The sequence below is a fragment of the Colletotrichum paranaense genome, assembly GCF_030867605.1.
Source record: "Colletotrichum paranaense strain IMI 384185 chromosome Unknown Scaffold_7.1, whole genome shotgun sequence".
In the NCBI taxonomy this organism is placed as follows: Eukaryota; Fungi; Ascomycota; class Sordariomycetes; order Glomerellales; family Glomerellaceae; genus Colletotrichum; species Colletotrichum paranaense.
The window spans coordinates 1646511-1660113 of NW_026848965.1; the positions used below are offsets into that span (position 1 = coordinate 1646511).

A 13603-nucleotide genomic window follows, 5' to 3' on the forward strand; every position below is an offset into this window, starting at 1 on the left:
CACAGTACCCTCCATCTACGTCCTCTTTCTTTGAACACTCAAAATCCCACTAACCGTCCGGCCCAGCTTTACTACTCCAAACGTGCTCGTATCAGTGTGACCTTATCAGCTCGCTCGTATCTGAGCCCGAATACGAACAGTACTATCACTACACTTCATGATAGCGAACACCTCTTTAACCTTAGTTCTATTTTATTATAAAAGTAAACAAGCGTAGCTGCACTGTACCGGGTGAAGGCTAACGGACGTATAAATCATACAGTAAGTGGGAATGGATTCACTGGCAAGACCTTCAATTTATATAGACCTCTTTAAGCTCCTAGTTAACTCCTAGCAAATTTTAGACTTCTCCTTTATTGAGTATGACTAGGCGGTAAGATTGCATTGTCTAGTCAAGCTATCATCTACCAAAGACTGCTTACCATGGTCGGTCTTTTTGCCGTCTCCCCCATGTACTTGCCCTCCATTCCGCATCTTTGGGGTCCATACCGAACGAACCGTGGTGTCTCATGGCATCCACAAATGCAACGATTCAAGAAAAGGAACAGATGATGGTTTATATCTTTAGCTTCTTCATCCCTAGCTCTCTCAACCCCCCTCCGTCTGTAATCCTAGATCTGCATATTTGTTCCTCAGAAGTGCAATCACCATTGATGTCTTCCTTCCGTTACTATCCCAAAGCCTTTGTGAAGTTGGACCTAGATATCAGAAAGCAAGTAGAGGAATCAAGACAGAGCTTACGCTAAGAAAAGAGTAAAGCTAGACAAGAGAGAAAGACAGAGCTTATACCATTGATGGTAGCGAATACTAGCCAAGGTGGCATTCCAACACGGCTTTCATGGACCTTAGGCAATTGCGCGTCACAGGGATACTCAAATTCAGGTAGGTTTGACACAGAACCTTGTTGTAGAGAAGACTCTAACGATGGAGTGCCATCTCTATAATCTAAGAATACAAATGTGCTGCTCCAATCCAGGTATCCATCTCGTTTCCAGAATTCAACGAGCATTGCGCAATGACTTTGTTCATGTGGCTCACATCGGTGGGCCTTGCCCCGGTGGACCAGGCATCATCTGCCCGCCCCCATCGCCGACCCATCTGTATTGCATCATCGGTTGCCCTTGAAGCTGCTGCTGCATCATGCTTTGCATCGACACCTGTTGTTGCCCCATGAGGGCCTGAGGATGGGGATGAGGCGGGTAGGATGGATGTTGGGCATGCTGAGGGTGTCGAGGGTGTTGACCAAGCGGCGGCGAAGGACCATGGGGTATAGGTGAAGACTGTTGGTGCGGGTGGTAGAGTGGTTGTTGTTGTGGTTGATGTTGTTGTTGCTGCTGCTGCGGTTGATGAGGCGATTGCTGATGCTGCTGCTGCATTGGTTGCTGGTGTTGTTGAGGCAGCTGTCCTTGCTCTCTCATCTGCCGACGTACTTGAAGCCAGGAAAACAACTCTGATGACAATCCTTCAAATGTAGTCTTGAGCTGTAGCGCAATGTCCCATCGCTGAGAGTATCTTGCAAGTGTTTCCACAACCTGCTGCAAGCATCGCATGCTTCTGTCCAAACTATCCTCGCCACCAGCCGGGCGATGCGGTAGAGGTGGCGGAGGTGCGGTGCCTGGACGAGTGATAGGCGGAATGATTCTTTGCTCCGATATAAGAAGCTCACGCTTGTCGTTGAAGACGACGAAGAACTGTGTTGCCACGAAAAAGACCTTGAGAGCGTCCAGGGAGGAGTAGAATGCCGTGTTGACGGAGCCATGGACGACACTGTGAATTGTGTTCATGTAAGCAATGGCATGTTCGAAAATAAGTTTGCGGGTGTAGTCAGTCAGGTGTGGCTGGCGATCGCTAGGCGCAAGGCAGTGGATGTAACTGTATCTCAGCTCGAGCTCGAAGAACTCGCGGATGCCCGAGGGGAGGTTATCAGGCAGTGACTCGTGCCACTCTCTCATTTCCAGGCACATCTGCCAAATGAAGGAGGCAGCATCTGAAAGTGGCGCTGCGTCTCCCTGGAATAGTGTCTGATACCATTCGGACTGGAGTCGACGAAGCTGGAACAAGACTAAAGCCGAGTCTGCTGATTGAGGGCCAGTGATCGGCCCAGAAGTCAAGCCAGAGTTGCTGGGATACTCGACATTGATGGAATCATCTGTGAATGAGAAGGATCGGGCGCGAACCATACTGATCATCCTATCCTTGGTGTCAGCGAGTTGAATCTGGTATGCCATCTAGGCTCAACGAGCTTACCGGTCAAGTGCATATACACAGTAAAACATTTTCCTCCGAAGGTCGAGAGCAGCCTTATCGGGAACCTGGAGCTGTGGCGGGTCTTGATGGAATCCCAAGTCAACCACAGCACGACTCGCGAATCCTATCAGATACCAGCTGTCGAAATGGCCAGGGTCGAGCATTGAGTATTGCGTGAAGAGGATGAGCGACTGAATCTGGCTTGGATATCCAGGCATCAGTGCCTTGTCAGCAAAAGGCAAGGCGCGAGCGACAAAGTCTAGACCGCGGCGAGAGAAGTCATCGTTTTTGTCCCTGCTCTGGGCCGCGTACCCAATAGCGAGAACCATGTACAGTAGCCAAAAGTCGGCATCCTTGAGCCTGTCCTTGACTCTTTCGTCTTGCTGATAGACATCGTCCAAGACGGTGAGTAAGTGAGTCTCCGAGAAGGACGGGAACAGTGAGTAGACGTTGGCCATGTAATACTGAACAGTGGCGAAGGCCTCTGCTCTGGTTGGGAAACTGTCCTCCGTCGGATCCGGTACCTCGTCGTTAGTCGCGGCAGCCAGCACCAGGCGGGCGAACGTCATGCCGCTCACGGAAGGTTCAAAATCGCGAGTTGTTGCGTTGACGGATCTGGCAGACGTCAGCACGCACTTCAGAGTGCGGGGCCAAGAGATGGACGTACAAGAAGCCAAAGTCAGACACGAGTGCGTTAACATCCGAGTCCTCCCTCTTACGGGCGGCTTTCCGGTGAATCGCAGCTCGAATATTGGCCAGAGAGTCCTTGCGGTCAGCAGGAGCCGCGGTCGCTTCATCGACATCGTGGAGATTAACCGATGCCTTGCGCGATCTCGCAAATGCCAAGCGCTTCTCTAGCTTTTCAACTCTAAGCTCCAGGGCTGCTACATAACTGAGTCTCTGTTAATATCACGCATGCCGAGATCTCATGACCATGACGGGCGGACCAACCTTCTCTCCTTGCCTCTGGCGAACTGGTCATTGGCTGAGGAGCACTCATTTTCGCGGCCTGCCTTCTCACAGGCAGTACAGGCTGGAAGCTTGCCATCACACTAGACAAAGTCAAGTACGCATCAGCAAGAGCCCGTTAGATCCATGAGGCTGGGCAGCGGGGGGAAGGATAGCTACCTTGACTTTTGCAGCTCGACCTGTGGGGCACGATTAGCCTCGCATGAACACAAGCAGTCAGCCGCAACCATGACAACTCACATCGCGAGCAGGCCGATACAGGCCGCGATACCCGCAGCAGGGGGTTATCTGAGAAACTAGATCGCGGCATTGGGTGCGATTGGGGATGCGACGGGGAAACGAGGTGCCGTGCCTCGAGGCCGCGCTATCTTGAAGCTTTGAGATCGATGACGAATCGCAAGGGATCCACGACAGAGGATAGAGCCAGGCGATTGGGTTGATGAAATAGAGGCTTGTAGTTTAGGGGATCGTGTATTCTCTGAAAAGACGTGTGATCCGTAAAACGCGTAAAACGGGAGGAACCAAGTACGAATGATGTGGTGAACGTTCCGTCGAAAGTGAAGCGAAGCTCAGGCTGAGATCACGTCAAGTTGACTGTAAAGCTGGATCGTCGTTGAGGGGGGCGCTGGAGTGTGTCCGGGATCCGGATTACGCTGCAGGGACTGGTGCACGTAAGAGAACAGATCGTCCTAAGCGCGGTATCGCGTGTAGTAGTTGGCGCGTCGGCTGTCGGAAAGTTGAATGTTGAGCCCTAGGCTAGTTGCGAGGGTTCAAAATAGTCGCAGCGATGATGCGTACGATCAAAAGGCGGCTCGAGGTGTGCGGCTGTCGGAAGATCAAAACACGAGAGATGCTGATCTGTGGTTCAGAAGTGCAACAGAACCGAGAGCGCAGCGAAGCCACAAGTATCCGTAGAGAGTCAGTACGGATATTCGTAAAGAGAACAAGGTCCGGGGCAAGTGTCCGAGACGAGACGGTGCGCGAGTCGTTCACGGCTTCCCCCTTGCTGTTACACTACCGCAGTATCCGTGGACCGTTTGGGTGCCTGTCGATGCTGCGTGCTTGCGTGCTTGCGTCGTGCTTGCGCTGGAGGACGAGGCAAGGGCTGTAAGGCAAGGCAGGCAGGGAAGGCCAAAGACTACGCAAGGCCAGGGCAGACGAGGCAGGACGAGGCCAGGGCAAAGGAGAGGTCGACCTGGACTGGACTGGACGGTTTGGGGGGTTCGTATTGCGCGGGGATCGTTGGTTGTAGCTTGTAACTTTGGTGCTGCCACCAGGCGCATCCAACGGCGGCGTAATCTGTGGGAGCGAGACTCTGAGACTCCGAGTCTCTGTCCATGCTGGAGATCGGCGGCACAGTCGTTGACACGGCCTTTCCCCTCTCTTGTGCGACCGACGCCGACTGAAGGGTCGACGTTTACCCCGCCTGGGCTCCGTTTCTCTTAACCTGACGAAAGCTGTGGGAGGCGGGCAAGGCGGGCCACGGAATGGGCACTGGAAGTACAGAGTACAAGCCACCCCTGAACCCTGGCTGCCCTTTTTTTTTTTTTTTTGCCTTGCCAGATAAAGCCCGTCCCGTTCCCCTTCTCTTTCCCCTGGGCGGCCACTAGCAGTTGTTCGTTGATGGATATTGGGCTGAGAAAGCTTCCAGGGTTCTCTGCAGCTTTATTTCTTGGACGGGGGGCAGGCCGTCGTCGGGGCCCCCGATCTCGACGAGGATTGACGACACAACGTGCCAACGATGCAATTTGGAACCGGCAGATGCAATATTCTGGAACAAAAATAGAAGGCGAACCGCGAATCCGACGATCCGCGAACGAGAGGAGAAGCTCAAGACCGCCAGGGGGCCGGCAGACCGAGAGTGCGGCCGCCGTCGGTAGTGGTAAGGTTCTGCTTGGACCCGTCTCACATTCAAGACCGTAGACGTCGTCGACTTATTCGCCAGCGCCAGCCAGCCTCGAAGGCTCGACCTTGACCCTGAGCGCCTGTTCATATGTAGGTGAAAGCCTGCTTCGGGTCTTCCAGGCCGAATATTCGTATGTATCCGATGCATTTCGAGCTGTGATAGGTGACTACAGACGGTAGAGGCGAAGCTAGAGGCGTTTTTTGATGGCACGAGGATCTTGTTGGCCCCACGCTCCTTCCGTCACTAGATAGAAGAACTGCCGAGCGCATTGCACGGCATTTCCAGAATCAATATTTTCTTGAAAGCTCAGCTCGTCATTCTTCGGCCGCGCCGTACAATCCTTGTATGTGTTTAATCGATCGAAGCGACGAGGCCAGCCGCACAGGAGAAACAAGATGAGAGCCAAGACGATGCTTACAGCGAGCACCATGCGTTGCGGTCGTGAATTGCGTTTTGGCTTGCCGCGGTCTGCCAAGCACACAAGGTGCGCATCGCCGAATCGGGCATAGCGGGCAATGATACTGGCAATTCGGGACGAAAAAGACGGAGACGTGGATCTTGCGACGCGTTAAGGTGATGATTATGGAAGCTCAAGAAGAACAGCTCTGTTTGGCTGCTAGTACACCGTACGTTTGCCCATCAGTTGAGGCGGGCTCGTCGAGAGAAAGCACCTCGAATCTTGGAGATCGTCACTTGAGATAGGCAGAAGAAGGGCAGTTGTTGACTCAGAAGAAGCCGCCAACGCCCTCTAGTCTTTGAAATGGACGTGTCCAGACCAAGATGCCACGCCAGACTGACAGGTCCTGTAGAATGACGGTCAAGACAGTTGTATTGCTGCAGGTCCGGACTGAGACAAAAACCACTTGAGCGGCGCCAATAGATGTGCATAATGGCGCAAGCCATGGTGCGTATCTCCCTCACAAATGGGAGCGAGAGACCAGAAAAGTGCCGTACCGTGCTCCTGATGCTGGTGCTGGTGTCATGGTGCTCGTGGGTGCTTGGATTTCCCCCACTTGCTGGAGGGGTCCATGAAAAATGTCATCTCATGCAGGGCACGCCGTTGTTTCCGTCCCACAAGGCGATATTGTTTTGGACGACTGATGTTGACTTTTTTTCCTGGAAAATTTATGTCATATTTTCCTTCTCTTTCTCTTCCCTGCGAACCTTGTCCTCCGGGTCGTCGATCTTGTGAGAAATACTGCGAGGTAAGTAGCGCTTGAGGAAGGCCCCTGAAGTGTGCCTCTTGAAGAGGTAGCATCGTTCAATCAATGACATGATGAGGCCAGGAGCTGGATCCGTGGACGGAGGTAGGTAGGTAGGTACTCAGTAGCGTTGCGATAACTGCTGCGTACTGTATCTAGTGTAGGTACACTAAAGCGACCAAGTCAGGTCGAATCCTCAGTGCTTGACAGAGAATTTAGGAATCGACGAGCCTGGATGCCAGGTCAGAAATGGCAAGGGCAGCTTGTGCTAGTGCAGCCGAATCAAGGGTTCAGTCCAGAAAAGGCTCGTCGAGCGTCGGGAATCCTTCGAAATGAGGATTAGGGCGGGGTAGAAGGGACAGAGCCGCGAATGCATGCAGCGGCGTTGGGCGGCGGCCGCGGACGAAGAGACGGTGTGACGAAGGATATTTCGTGCTCTGTATCCGTAGTCTGCCTCTATCCTATTCTGCCCTGTACTCCGTACTCTGTAGGGTTCTGGAAGATCGGAGTACGGATAGATGAAGATCATGGGAGGCTGGTGGTTGACGGCGGTTAGTCAGGTATCCGTCATGCCATTTGGGACATTTTCTCCTGGTGGACGTGCGGGCGCGTCTCTCATGGTGCATGGATGTGTTCATCGTATTTTCTGCACCAGTACACCGTACCGTCGGCATCAATCACAACGGCGTCTTTCCCTGTTGATGGTGCTGGTGATGTGAGTCCGAAGCCGTGCTGCGTACCAGAGAATAGGTATTGATGGTCGCCGCCTTGTAACGTGGACTGGGCGGCCTGGGGGGAAGCAAGGGACGGGATGGCGAGGTAGAAATGCTACCGGGTGGGTGTTCCGTCAGACCGGAGGTGGTGGCAGTCGAGTCCGATGAGGAAGTTGAGATGGGAATGTGAGAAAAGGGTGAGTCGGGCATGACATGTCATTGGCGGGCACTGGGACACACACACGCCTGGGAATGGAAGGATCGGCTGCATGTCTCTCACTCGTTCTTGCACTTGTAGTCGTAACTTTTTACGCTTTGCGAATTGCAGCTTCCCATTGCAGTAGGGAAGGCCAGCAACAGTGCTTTCCCTGTCACCTGTGCCCTCCTGCCGTGTCTCGACAGGAAAGCCCAGCCTCAATGGTGTTTGACTGTTTGGAGAGGTGGATCTCGCAAGTGGAGACTGCGGCGAATCAGATGATCAGAGTTTTGGGGGAGATGATCATGGAAGCAGAAAGGAAGGAAAGAGCGGGGCAAGGCCGACCTCTTTCGAAGGGCAGGGGCGGGGCACACCGGGGTGCTCAGGACGCAGGAGGTGCTGGGTGCCAGGTGGGATGAGGCAGGCACAGCAGGCACACGGATCCAGAGACAGGTAGAAAGGACCGCCAGGAAGGACCGTCAAGAGTCAAGAGTCAAGCATCCAATGATCCAGAGACTTGGATGGCTGTGCTTTGACTTTTTGGCAGCCGGAAGGAGCTAAGGCCATGGGCAGAGGAAGGAGCGAAAGGTCCTCGCTCGACCTCCCTCGAGTAAGGTGGTGCAGGAAGGTGCGTTCTGCAAAAGTCAGCCACAACGACACTCCTCACCTCTCCCCTCGGATGAATTACGCACATGATAACCATCTTCACCGAATACACGTCCTTCGCACCTTGAATACGGATACAAACAAGCAAATTAAAAAGGAATCTTTTTTTCCTATAAAAAAAAAAAACACAAACCCGTCCAGGTTCCCAGCCGGGAATTGTCAGTCAATAGCCGCTCCCATGCAGGCCATTTCCGCATGTGCCGTGCTATTGCTGCCCGCCTTCATATCTTGCCCTCCTGCTCACCCACTCGGTTTGAGCCTGTTCAAACCTCGCGGACCCCAAACTCGTTCACCCACGGCTGGAAGCCAGGTAGGCCTGGCTTTCAGACGACGAGATATTTGGCCCGTCTGCCGGGTTTGTTGGCAATTGTATGGATCTGTGTATCCACGGCCATGGATGGTGCCGCCATGACTATCCTGTATGGATACTGTACCTGTAAGGTATCTAACGGCCCCAATGAAGCAGGTAAACCCTTTGGGCTGTCCACTTGAATATCCAGTCAGTGCCATTTCGCACCAGCGATTATCTGGCTAGTATTCTTTAGTGTGTAGTACCTATCCACGGCCCACGGGACATTTTTGTCTGAAGTCAGTCAGTGTCCATACTCCGTATCCACGGAAAGGACTATGGGATTATGGATCCCTTCATCCTGGATCCCGCCCACCTACTGCGCCCACCTCCATTGTGACTGTGACGAGTCCCGAGAGGCTTCATCCCGTTATTCGGTGTTCCCTTCTCTGTCACCTGTATCTCCCTCCTGTCACTCATTCAAGTGTCGTGATGAAGCACGGGAATGGAGATGATGTTACTGTAGTGTACAGGGTATCTCAAGAAAGGAACGGGAGTGTCAGGTCGTCCAGCCTTAACGAAGCTCTGCTAAGGTCCCCACTGCAATGGTTCTGAAACGCCCCTACCGACACCTGGTACCCGCGAACCTTGACCGTCGCCCTGGCCGATTCCTCTGATTAGCGAATGAACAGCCGAGACCTTGCGAGGTCGTGCCTTCCATTCCTCGCATCTGGGCTGTCATCCAGCTCCCGCCTCAGCGCGTCTCCCACTCTATACCTCGGCAGTACATCCCACTTCGCCTCATTACGCTCTAGTCTGCGCCTAGTCTTCATGTACCTTTTCCTCTCTTTCCAGGATCTCTCCTCTTCCCCCCCGCCCTTCCCTGCCCTGCTCTGCTGGACCACCGCCCATGCCCATTCAACATCGCCCACAGGTAAGGTACCGAGCACGACAACAGACTGAAGTACCTTTCTTGCTGTAGAGCGCTGAAGTGACAACCTCCAACGCGTACCTAAACGTACCGCATACCCCCAGCCCAGCAAAAGGTGACCACCACGCCTTGCGGAATTGCGGGCGGACAATCAACTGGACGACACTGCAGGGCACTTCTCTCCTCCCGGTCTCTCTGCCCTGTACTCTGCCCTGTACTCCGTACATTGTCATCTTTTTCGGCGTAGCAGCCAGCAGCAGCAAACAGCAACACCTTCAATTGTGGACCTTGTCGTCTCTTCACGCCCGCTGCCCGTGTCCGTCTCCTCTTGCACCTATCCGTCCATACCCAGCTCGACATACAAACATAGCCTACACAACCGCCGAGTCCACCACACACGCGACTGGCGAGACAAGAGGACCCTCTGTCTCTTCACGACACCCTCGACCTACTATCGAATCCCTCGTCAGCCGAATCATGAGACATTCTGCCCGCCCTTGCGCTCCACCGATCCCTTCGCCCACGTACGCCTCCGCTCCGTAAACGACACCCACTTCATCGTGAACAACTCTCAACGACGACTACATACTACCTTACCTTACCCGCCTTCGCCGGCTCCCTGCAAGCTTTCTCAGCGAGGCAAAGGCAAATCACCGTCTATACCATAAGGCGCCTTTGTGATCTCCTTGCTTAGACACACAAAGATCGACTGGGCGAATAGCCTCAGTCTCTATATCCCGGCCCATGGATATCTACCGTCATGGCCTGGGCAACATGATGCCACGAAACCCACCCTACCATCACCACCCGCCTCCCAACGCTCCTCCCCAACTCTACCCGGGCCCCTCCCGCGCTCCTCCTACCAGTCGCGAAGATCCAGAGAGTGACGGCCCCTCCAATCGCATTGCCCACACTCTGACGGCTTGCTGCCGCTGCCGCCAGGTACGTCGGAGCCTCTCCCCGTGAACCCGGCGCCTAACGGCCTCTCGACTAGTGAATACGTGTATGGCGTTTCGTAGACCGCGGCTGACTTGTTCAACTCTGTAGCGTAAAACAAGATGCGATCCTACTCTACCCCGTTGTCTGCCGTGCGAACGCGCCGGCTCGGTTTGCGAGTACTACGATACGACCAAGGGAAAGAAGATCAATCGTAATTATGTCATTAAGCTGCAAGAAAAGGTGCGCGCCCTCGAGGCCGAGCTACGCCAGTACACCGACGACGACAGCGAGTTCTCTCATCTCGACGAGGACATCGTGCGGCCCGGTGGTTTGGTTCGCCTGAACGATACCGACGAGACTCCCCGCTACCTAGGTCCGAGTAGCGGCATCGCAATGACACGCTTGCTAGTCCAGGGCGCAAAGCTCTTTACCGACTCGAAGCGAATCTCAGAGTTGATTCCCGAAGTTCGAGCGCGGAGGATGACGCGCATGCAATCCATCGTCATGACGAGGGATCGAAAGAAGAGTTATCCCATGATCAGCGCTCATCCCGCCCAGAGCCTGCCGACTAGACCCATCGCCAATAAGCTCGTGGATGTCTTTTGCCAGCGATGTAAGTGAAACCCCTTCCTTGTTCTCGGCCTAACCCGCGACTGACTTCTAGTGAACAGCCCAAGTATTTTGGCCGACATTGCACGAGAAAATGTTCTTGGACGATCTGGAGGCAGTGTATGCCGGTGACCAAGACCCCTACAAGAACCTCATAGTCCGCATGGTGTTTGCCATTTCGCTGCAAAAGATGGATCCTCAGTATGCCGGTCTGGCCGACAGCTACTATTTGGCTGCCATGGAACACTTCGAGCAAGTGTCCCGGCCTAAGGACCTCAAGTCTCTACAGAGTTTGGCGCTCATCGGTCAATACTCCCTCTTGACCCCCACGAGAACCGCCGTATACTACATGGTTGGCATGGCCACGCGCGTTTGTCAGGCAGAAGGCTTGACTGATGAGAAGACCATTGGGGCCGGGAATCTCCTGGATCCCTTGACCTTGGACATGCGACGCCGTCTTGCCTACATCATCACTTCCATGGAAGCTGGCCTAGCACATAGCATGGGCCGACCCAACGGATTCTCCAAGGCTGACGACCGAATGGATGTGGAGCCATTTGCGACTGTAGACGATGAGTACATCACGGCTGACGGCATTGGCCAGGGGCCTCCAAGCGAGAACAAGCTGGTGGCTTTGCATTTCTTCAAGATGCGCATGGAACAGGCCGAGATCAGGAGAGTGCTCTACGAGAAGAAGCGCGAAGAGCCCAGGGATGAGAGCCACCCCTGGTTCGCAAAGATGGAGAGAGACATTCAGAACTGGATTGATTCTTCACCTCAAAATCCGGCTTGGTGTAGGCCATGGTGCGTACTGGCCTGCTTCATTTCGAGACTGACCTTTCTAACCAATTGCTCATAGGTTCACTGGACGATACCACCAGATGCGCATTTTCCTCTACCGTCCATCCCCGCAAGTACCGAAACCCTCTCCACGAGCTGCGGGCATCTGCTTCGAAGGGGCGTCATATATCATCAACTTGTCGAAGCAGCAGATGGAAAAGGCAGCAGTCGATATTACTTGGGTGTTCCTCCTCAACCTCTACATGTCTCTCAACACACTGCTCTGGACGGTCTCGTACCCCGAGATCCGGCAGGCCCATCCCCGTGACGAGGTGGAAGAGCTGAGTGACCAGACGTTGGACATCTTGGAACGATGCACTGAACGCTGGCCGGGAACTGCTCAGGCTGTGCAACTCTACTCCATCTTCGCCAAGGCATGCCTCCAGAGCTACGAGGCCAGGGATACCCCTATCCTACAAGCGTCAAGTACTTTCACGACGCCTCCTTCGCTCTTTGACGGCAACTCTCCTCAAGGCTCAGAGGTCTCGGCATCGACAGCGCCAGGTGGTGGGCCGACGTTCAAGGTTAACCCACCGCACAACCCACCACAGTTTGGCTTTGTTTTCGATGCTACCCCTGAGTCGATGAACACGTACCAATGGGATCCCAACTTCCCCCCTCACCCAACGTTCCGTTCCAACTCGATCTGGGGCAACTCATCTGGCGATGCTAACCCCAACATGAACCCGGGCGGTCGCCGCTTCTCTGCCTACCCTCCTGAGTCACCGCTTGAAGACTCTACACCGCCGGCGACGACCACACCCGGTTACAATTCATCTTCGTCACCCCCTAGCACCATTAACAACGCCATGCCCACACCGCCAGACTCGTTCAATAGCGGCCCTGTAGGTACGCCATCAAGCTCGACCATCTCACCACCCCCGATGGGAACTCCGGCCATGTCACAGTCCTCGCCACTTGTCCTTCAGCATGGAACACCAACCATGGGTCAGCACAGCACCAACATGTCCCCGCCTCCACCGCCTGTTCCTGGAAGTAGAGGACCTGGTGGCTTTGGTGCACCGCCGACATCGAATCCTGGTGCGCCACAACGCCCGCTGCCGAATTATAATCCAACAACGGACTGGTTCAATCCGCCGCCTCCGTTCATCAACCCCGATGCCTTTAGCTCGATGAGCAATAGCTTCTTTGGCGACTCGTTGCAGGTCAATGGCTTCAACTCTCAAAACCCCGGCTTGGGGCTTGACCAGTTTGGTGGTCCGTTCAATTGGTCACAAGAGCGACAAGGCAGTCTCAGCCAGCAACAGCAAGTGGAGCTATTGAATGTCCTGGAGAATGAGGGCATGAGCGATATCGATGCCATTCTTAATATGGGCATGAACAACCCGAGCCCCGCTGCGAGCGTCTGGCCACAAGCATGATTTGGTTCATAGGAACCTAGAAAAGAAGGAGAGCAAATGGCAGTGTCTTTGATTTGGGTATTGGCGTGTGTGTATTATATACCGTATACCAAGGAGTCACAGGCGGCTGGAGGTTTTGAATCGATTTTGCGGACAGCGGTTGCAGCGATGCTCCTCCGCATGGTAGGTATAGTGGGCAGTCATGGATTATGATTTATAATAGAAAGGCGTAACACTTGTCGTTACATTTTGATTACCATCTGCTTTTGCGCGCTGGAATCGGTCATCCAATGTTGAATGAGACTTGAGACCAACCAAGTGAGATTGAGATGGATCCCCGCTACTAGATTGGCATGTTTTTCAACCCCTTTGTACTATCATGGACACCTTGACTTAGATGGCTGTGGCACCGAAGATAAGTGCAGAACTGATGGCTATGGAAGTGATCATGCGACAAACTGCAGGAGCTGAAGCTTTGAGATGGTCTTCACTAAACATCTAACGTCCAAGGAGTCGTGCCGAATGTCAAGAGGCTCAGTCAAGTTTTCAAAGCACTTCATGAACAGAAATTTAGTAAGCGAATGATCTGATTTATATACTTATACGCCAGGCGCGAGAAGCACGCCCGGTATGTGAGAAAATGGTGGAGAATATGTACATGAAATATGTGTTCTTCGTTTCGAAATCTTTTTCGAAAGGAATGCAAACAATGCGAAACAGAAGGGGAAGCTTTCG

The 13603-nt window shown here is 53.6% G+C and overlaps 4 protein-coding genes across 4 annotated transcripts; 2 read left to right on the top strand and 2 right to left on the bottom strand.

The window, feature by feature from the left end:
* Positions 1-1034: 1034 nt before the first annotated feature.
* CPAR01_09382 (fungal specific transcription factor domain-containing protein) lies at positions 1035-3247 on the bottom strand (the record flags this gene model as incomplete). The annotated part of the gene is made up of 4 exons (XM_060493647.1): positions 1035-2190; positions 2248-2862; positions 2915-3131; positions 3199-3247. 4 exons carry the CDS (start codon positions 3245-3247, stop codon positions 1035-1037), a joined length of 2037 nt encoding a protein of 678 aa, XP_060347777.1.
* Positions 3248-5309: 2062 nt separating this feature from the next.
* CPAR01_09383 (uncharacterized protein) lies at positions 5310-5552 on the bottom strand (the record flags this gene model as incomplete). Its single annotated transcript, XM_060493648.1, has 1 exon — positions 5310-5552. The coding sequence occupies one exon, from the start codon at positions 5550-5552 to the stop codon at positions 5310-5312; it is 243 nt and encodes an 80-aa protein (XP_060347778.1).
* A 534-nt stretch (positions 5553-6086) lies between these two features.
* Positions 6087-6314, top strand: CPAR01_09384 (uncharacterized protein; the record flags this gene model as incomplete). Its single annotated transcript, XM_060493649.1, has 1 exon — positions 6087-6314. One exon carries the CDS (start codon positions 6087-6089, stop codon positions 6312-6314), a length of 228 nt encoding a protein of 75 aa, XP_060347779.1.
* A 3549-nt stretch (positions 6315-9863) lies between these two features.
* CPAR01_09385 (fungal specific transcription factor) lies at positions 9864-12889 on the top strand (the record flags this gene model as incomplete). Its single annotated transcript, XM_060493650.1, has 4 exons — positions 9864-10061; positions 10167-10671; positions 10730-11471; positions 11527-12889. 4 exons carry the CDS (start codon positions 9864-9866, stop codon positions 12887-12889), a joined length of 2808 nt encoding a protein of 935 aa, XP_060347780.1.
* Between the last annotated feature and the right edge of the window lie 714 nt (positions 12890-13603).